At 33.1% G+C, this 7,835-nt stretch overlaps 2 protein-coding genes across 2 annotated transcripts in view; one reads left to right on the top strand and one right to left on the bottom strand.

Moving 5' to 3' along the window:
* Positions 1-405: 405 nt before the first annotated feature.
* LOAG_10834 (hypothetical protein) lies at positions 406-2,093 on the top strand (the record flags this gene model as incomplete). Its single annotated transcript, XM_003146358.1, has 4 exons — positions 406-562; positions 797-918; positions 1,305-1,425; positions 2,017-2,093. The coding sequence occupies 4 exons, from the start codon at positions 406-408 to the stop codon at positions 2,091-2,093; spliced, it is 477 nt and encodes a 158-aa protein (XP_003146406.1).
* Positions 1,709-7,835, bottom strand: part of LOAG_16856 (TBC domain-containing protein) — a 7,095-nt gene continuing 968 nt past the window's right edge. Inside the window, exons 4-19 of the mRNA XM_020449514.1 lie at positions 7,465-7,507; positions 7,142-7,269; positions 6,919-7,053; positions 6,691-6,839; positions 6,258-6,419; positions 6,028-6,174; positions 5,648-5,734; positions 5,261-5,394; positions 4,978-5,126; positions 4,442-4,565; positions 4,173-4,304; positions 3,720-3,860; positions 3,257-3,430; positions 2,866-3,000; positions 2,512-2,589; positions 1,709-2,296 (exon numbers count right to left, since the gene is read on the bottom strand). Coding sequence (XP_020306935.1) covers positions 2,285-2,296; positions 2,512-2,589; positions 2,866-3,000; positions 3,257-3,430; positions 3,720-3,860; positions 4,173-4,304; positions 4,442-4,565; positions 4,978-5,126; positions 5,261-5,394; positions 5,648-5,734; positions 6,028-6,174; positions 6,258-6,419; positions 6,691-6,839; positions 6,919-7,053; positions 7,142-7,269; positions 7,465-7,507 — 1,930 coding nt within the window. The 3' untranslated portion in view covers positions 1,709-2,284. The remainder of the gene's footprint in view (positions 2,297-2,511; positions 2,590-2,865; positions 3,001-3,256; positions 3,431-3,719; positions 3,861-4,172; positions 4,305-4,441; positions 4,566-4,977; positions 5,127-5,260; positions 5,395-5,647; positions 5,735-6,027; positions 6,175-6,257; positions 6,420-6,690; positions 6,840-6,918; positions 7,054-7,141; positions 7,270-7,464; positions 7,508-7,835) is intronic.

The raw sequence follows: 7,835 nt of genomic DNA on the forward strand, positions 1-7,835 counted from the left end.
GGTTGGAATACTTTTTTTTCTTAAAAAAATTAATTAAAAATTAAATCGCAATTTACATTTCAATAGCTATACTTACATCAGATAAGATAAAATATTTTTTTACTAAAATATTGCCCAATTTTCGATCAATATTAAAACAAACATAATTTTTAAATTTTCATTGAAATCCTATATCCTACTATTTCTTCTATGTAAATATTAATCAAATAATTTTATTAAAATTTGATGAATTGAAAACTTTGATAGCTTATATTTTTCAAATCATACAAAAAATTTGTTTATCAAAAAGTGATAATATAAATATGAGAGTAGAGAGACATACAAAAAAAAAAAAGTATTAAGATAAGAAAAGAAATCCAATTAATATTGTATGCAATAAGTGATAGCTATGATATTATAGATTACATGATTGTATATGATAGAATTTACTTCGAGATTCACTTTCCAATTGAGTTAGACGCGCTTCGTTACTTCGTTAATTTAATTGCAGTTGAGATGTCGTCTCTTCAACTGCCTCCAGTTTATGATGGCTATCGATGGCATCCCTGGAAAGAATGGCTCTGTGAGTCATTAAGCTAGATATAATATGGGAATGGTGTTGGACAACTGAGCCGCTATTCGTAAGAAGATCGCCCGCAGCTTTAATTCCACTGTGGACTAAATCTGGGTAAACGAATTATTGTTCGTTCACCCATTTGTCATATAAAATATAAAATAATGAAAACTGTAATTTCAAAATTGTGCAGCACAGGGGATATAGAGATCAAAAAATCTTCCAGAATTTTATTATATACAGGGAATTTCCGGAATCTTTGTAAAAGGCGACAAACACTTCTAGGAACTACACAAAAATTTATCTTGGAAATTTTATTCAAGATTGTAAGGCTGTATATGATATCTAGCCCAATTTTCCGGATGGTAATGAGTTAAAAAAACCTTACCCATCAAATGAAAAGATTCGCTTCCGTTAGTACAGATGTAGAAGCGAAGTTGATATCAATTAGCTTAATTGATGCCAGTTTCAGCACATCCCCGCTATGACTAGTTAACTTGACTGCTCGTAATTTATTCAGTTCAGTTATTAATATTGTCAAGCTAACTTGTTAGTTCACTCTCCAATCTCTTCGAATTTTAAATCACTTATGGTTATTCCCTCTACCACTTATCCTGATTGAAGTTATTCCTTTTTTTAAATATCGAAGGTATTCGAAACCACTTGTATCTGACATTTCCCGAATGTTTTGGAAATGCATATAACGTCCACCATACTCCAAAAAAAAAGTGTAAGAAATGAACTTCTCTAGCTGTTTGCTCGAACTAAGAACACATTATTTACATTCTGTAACAGAGATCCGAAACCAAAAGAATTGTCGACTCCCTTATTAATAGCTTCCGTATTGACAGTGATTGGCAATGAAAATCAAAGTACTTCATGAAGCAAGTAAAATTTTTTGCATTTAGCAGCAGCCGCCAAATTTGTGAGAACGACAGAGGAAAGTCAAAAAATTCCCAAGCGTTTCACTTGAAATTCAATGCCCTGATCTTTATTACAAAAACCCCATAATTTATATTTTCATAAGAAAACTTCACTACTTCAACGGAAAAAAAATTATTTATTTACATAAATAGTTCATTCATACTGAATGCACAGGTTAGATATAAACCAATATATATGTATACGGTTCACAATGTTAAAAGGAATCATATTTCGAGATAAAACGAAGAGGGAAAAAAAAGAAAAAACACAGAAGTCGCAAACAATGATTTTCTACAGTGTAAACCAAATTAAATGAACTATTATTTCAGTTTTTTTCTGAAAAAAAACAGCATATCACAGCGAAAGGCACAAATAAGGCATAGTCAGGTAGATGCATTCAGCGGGAAAAAAAAACTTAACAAAAACGTCGATAGGAAAACAACCAAAATTTACATGAACAGCTTTTGATTCTCGATAGTAACAGTAAGCAGTGCTCAAACTAATCACATTTATGAAAGCTGATCTGCAAAAATTTGCAGAAGTGAAAGAGATTTCTAAAAATTTTCGTATTCACGGGTACATAGATGAAGTCCAGAAGATTTGGGAGATGAGATAGTACGAGAGAAAGTGGCCGAAATGGATTGAAAATAAAAAGTATTTAAATAAGCTTCATAATTAATGATGGGAAACATGAAAACATAACATTCGCACAGAAACTTAAAAACTGAAGATTAAACACTTGAAACAAATATGATGCATGCAGTCTATTCCTCACGTTAATTTTCCATAAACCAGCTGCTATACAATTCACTGCGTCGTCTGAAACTCTTTCATCAAATATTTAATTTTTCAATTTTCATTCAATATATTATGAACAGTGTGAACTATAGTTGATGAACAGTGGCATATTTGAGTTTCGCTATTACATCTCGTTTCAGATTTCGATAAACTTATGTTTTCAAAGGAAGCAAGAATTTTTCGCAATCTGTTTATTCCTAGAAAATATCAAGGTTTGGGAAAAAGACGTAACTTACTGTTAACTGGCTAAGATAAAATTGCCTTTTCATTTCTATGCCTTTTTGCGGAAAAGGATTCAAATCGTTAAAAGCAACCTGAAATTAAATTAAAAGCAACCTGAAACTGAAATTAATGAAATTACATCGTAGCGGTGTTGTGCTATAACTTATCCCACTTTTTATAGTGAACTTATGTCAGCAAAAACAAAATGGATTGAGAAAGCTTTAAAACAAAAGGACACATTATATTGATTCTTACCCTGTGATTTCCATTATAATGAGATCACTGCTATAAATTTGTTTCTCAATAAAACCAACAACTTTCTATCTGGATGATCTTATATATGTAGACGACATAATGAAAACTTTTACCTGTGCCAGTGTTTTGAAATTGGGAACATGTTGCGCTACTCTACTCAGTGAAGCATGCACAGCTCCAACAGATTTACACTCTAACACTGAGGTCTCAGCAAGTTTCAACACACCAAGAGCAAATCGGAAAAGAACCTATAGAGAATTCATGCAAATATCCAAGTAAGGATTTTACTTTTTCACAAATAAAAATTCTTTAATCTATGTAACTTCTGCTAATTTTTGCAAATCTCCAAAAGAAAAGCACCAGGAAGGAATTATGACATAATGATCCCAGTATGAGCAGAACAAATGATTAGAACAAAGAGTGCACTTTCTAATTTGCTAAATATTTAGGAAGACATATATCCATGACTGAAATGTTTTTCCCAGATAATTGTTTCGTGCTCACCTTATTCCCTTCATAAAGGAAAACGTCGAACAAATTCAAATAAATAGTATGCGGAAACACGTCAACAAAACATGTAAGAAACCAACTAAGGGTAAAAGCTGAGAGGTCCACTTCAAACTTGCGCAAATGGGATGACAACTTCGGGAGTTTTTCACCGACCAGATCACGTAACACCTAAAACAACAAATAGACTCCTCAAAAGTTAGTATCAGTTATAAACAACAACATATCTATTTCTAACCATAGATCTCATTCATAACTTACATTCGCTTCATTACTCCATAAATACTACAGCTGTAAAAAAAGCATCTCAGATGAAATGCGCAAGTTATCTTACAATCATAGTGGTGCCCAATTAAAAGATTCTTCAACAATATATACGAATATGCACAAATTTATTTAAACCTTATTTGAAAACAAAGTTTCTTGTAAATATTCAACTGGCAGGCAGAAAAAATAGTACCTTTTGATCAGCAATGGCACAAAGTAAAGTAGAAGTATAATATGCAGCAGGCTGGAGATGCTCGACGCAAGCTACTAAAAACCAAAAAGCGTCAGATTCTTCAAGAAACAATAGAGCAATGGCAGCCAGGCGATTTAGTCCCTGAAATTAGGAACTACACCGATAATTCAAAGCTATTCTACCAAATACAATCACATAAAGGAATTAAAAAATAGTAGAAAACTTAGGTCTACCAATGTTTTCGATCTAAACTTCGATCGACAGGACTACTGATAAAATTTCAAATTATCGATAAAGTCGATGATCTTTCTTAAATATTTTGTGATTCAATATTCTTTCGGATAAAAACAACAGAAGGAAGTTATAACTGCAGAAATGAGCTAGGACCAGATATAAACGGATGAAGAATATAAATGAAAACTACAATAATAAACTGAAGTGGCAATAGCCAACCTGGCAATACCCCACAGACTTATTGTGAAAACGATATGCACAGAGTACGCGACGTAAAACAACAATTTTCTCTGATGTTGGTTCATCGAAAAACCTGTTTGTAGGTAAAGTTCGAGTCAAATCCAAATCTATCTGCAATAATCCCATTCATAAATGCGCGTTTGCGTTTTTTCATAAATGTTCAACTGAACACTTATGCAAATTAGAATGCGTCAGAGACACTGAAATGAACAAAACACTGCCTATAGAAGGTTTACTGCAATGCAAACCTGTTTCAAAGCACTATCATTTTCGACAGTATGAATGCTAACAGTATTCACTTTCCGAAGAAGTGTCTCATAATAACCATTGCCGAGATCGGCTTTTTCATCACCCACGACGTAATTAACAAGGCTAGAAAAGATTCGTTAGAACATAAAGTTTTAAAGACAATTAATTTATAGCTTTTTGTGAACTCTTATTACATATCACAAAGGGACACGAATAAGCATCCTGAGACTCGATAAAATCTGCAAAAGAAAAAAAAAGTGAAAACCAAAGATGAATGAATTAAAGGTAAGGTCATGAAATAACCTTTCCAACCGAAATCCTATAAACGAAGTGAAAACAGAAATCTAAGATGGAAACGCACAAACATAAAGAAAGAAGACGAAAACAATCAAAAGAACATAATCTTTGCAAGCCTAATACTACAACACACTCCTCTAGCATTGCGAAAAAACTGTAACTTGTCATAACCAGTAGTCTTTCCTATACATTTCAAATTCTCAGCATGCAGAAATTACTAACAAACTGAAAAAAAAACCTTTTCCAGACTCTTGGTCGATATGTTCTTGGTATACCCATTCTCACCAAATTCTTTAGCTCATTAGTGGGTTTCAGAGGACGTACTGCAGAATTCACCAGGAAACTATCCCATTTTTGTAACCAGTCTATGTATTGTGGATTCTGCTCCTGAATGCATCCGTAAACAATGAAAATTTCAGAGTAAATGATAAACTTTGATAAATATAAATCTGTTCAGAAAAGTTGAATTCTGAGGTATTCAAATTCACACCAATACTTCGGAAAAAATTTGCATAACTCACCATTTCCTTCTGAACAATGATCTCGTCACTTATACTTTTTAATTCAGCAGCAACTTCAAACATATCAGTGGGTCGCAATTGATGACGCTTTCTGTCGTCATTCAAATAAAATCCAAGAGAGTCAGTAAGTCTCGCTGTAACATATCCAGTTAACAGTTACAATCTTCAGCAAAATTCCATTCATTAAATGAAAAGCTTAAAAAATGATAAAAACGAAAAGTATATTTCTGATTCTGATCTTACAGTAGAAGATTTTGGAAAGTAACACAATTCATAAACACTATTCTTAATACTGTCCTACTAAACAAAGAAAACTTTATTCTTAACACAATTCATAAACACTATTCTTAATACTGTCCTACTAAACAAAGAAAACTTTATTCTTACTTTCTACTTTATCGTTGTTTAACGTTCTTTTGTTTGCAGTCCAATTTGTTTCGTCAATCAAAGCCTCAATAACTCCTGGTTCCAGAACTGGAATTTTCTTTCAAGATTAAATTTCACTAAGTCAAACAATTTAAATCTTTCACTTCCATACAAAAAGGCTACCTTCTACTACATGAGGTTTTTTTGCTTGCGGCAGTTATTGGTCAGGATAATCAGCAAAGGAATTTTCACGAAAAACAAGGAAAAAATTCAAAGGACCGCAGCAAGATGAAAGGAAAAAACTAAAAATAAACGAAGAAATGGATACAAATTGAAAAATAACTTGTCAATTCAAGAATAATTGAATTATCAAAAAAAAATCAAGAAATCAATTGCCAAACCTTTACTGTCAGTTTTCGATGCCTTGAAATGGTTCAGTACCATGATGTACCGACTTTTAAGTTGATAATAGCAAGCTTCAATGTCAAAGTTCTGTCGAGTAATTCGACGCTCTCTGTCTTCCAAATTTTGCACAAGTTTTTGAAGCTCTGATATATGAAAAAGTAGTAAAAAAGAGACATGGATTTCTGGAAAGAAATCATATTGTCTATTCATTTCGAAAAAATCTTACCGAGAACCTCTTGATTCAAGAACATGTTCTGGTTTCGATATCCCATAACAAGATCTCGCATTTCTGTTACATCATTGACAGCTGCCTCGTCAAACACCCGTTGCGCATTTTCATCAATTGAACTACTACCAAAGTCGACTAATATTCCTTCAGGCACTTCAACTAAGCAATGGCTTATTCAGTGTCTCAGATGCTCCGAATTTAAACACCATTCATGAACGGCCAAATGAGCCACATACAACGTCCAGTAAACAAAGCAATATGATGAAAGGTTAATACATTCTTAAGAAACTTGAGAGATCGATATTACGCTTATCTTGTTTTACCTAAGCTAACGTATAACGTAGGAACATTTCGGATTTTTGGATATCTATTGATTCATTAATTTGGATGAACAAAGGAAAAAATCTTCAACAGAGAGAAAAGAACGCACCATCATCAAGCAACGCATCTGAGCGACCCAAAACATCACTTCCTTCCTGCTCACTGTAAATTTTCATTATAAGCTCCTCCTTTGAACGGACCGACTCGCGAAATGCATTAATTTCAACACTAAGTTCTTCAATTTTTTGTTCATATTGCCTGCAAATAGGAAATAATGCACTAACATGACGTGTATTTGTAAAACTGACGTGACAGAAAAACAAATAATAATGTTTACTTATTTTGTTCTTTTAAAATACGAATTTCACGACTGTAAGATGCTGCATTTAGTTGCAATGCTGTGAGCTCGCTTTCTTTTTCCAAAATCATACTGACTCTTTCCTGAGGACTTTTCTGCTCTTCCATCCGTTTTCTGAAATGACCATTCCTGCATTGAATACACAAAGCTGTGATGAGACGGCATTTTACAGACCGAATAAGACGTAACGGCAAACACGTACATCAATTCTATTTGACGATTTGATTTGAGCAAACTCTGTCGTAGAATTGTAACCAAATCTTGATTTGCTCCTATTTCGTCCGTAAGTTCATAACAACGATCTTTAAGCTCATTTACAATACCAAGTAACTGCAACAACAATGCATCGTTAAAATTTTCTATTTTTCTATTTCTTTTAGAAAATCTGTTACAGACGCCTCACTATAGTTTAGTGATGACTCCTCAGCTAAATGTTTCATATGTTACTGCCGCATCAGAAAAATAATTTCTGTATTTTGAGCGTAAATTAAAACGAAGTAACAGATGAAATTAAAAGAAACTTACAGTTTTGCAGTTTTCGCAAGGCGGTCGCAGTGATGTAGAAAGCCTGAAAAAATATATGTTAAAATGCGTAGGCATCATTATCAAATATGTTTATTTTGAATCTATAACTTCCAGCTTGAAAGCCAAAAGTCATTGTTCTTCTCCGCTCCTTCTCGTTTGTTTTTCTTCTTTCTTTCTAGAAGGAAAATATCGAAATTCCGAGAGTAATGTTGTATGTTGACTGCCTGGATGAGAAACCGAATTCTGAACTATTTAAAACGAATGTCCTGTCCTGGATGAGAAACCGAATTCTGAACTATTTAAAACGAATGTCCTGTTTACTTTACTCCATATTAGATTAGATTCAAAATATTGCTCAATAATGCAAGGAG

Source organism: Loa loa (genome assembly GCF_000183805.2).
Source record: "Loa loa unplaced genomic scaffold supercont3.24, whole genome shotgun sequence".
NCBI lineage: Eukaryota > Metazoa > Nematoda > Chromadorea > Rhabditida > Onchocercidae > Loa > Loa loa.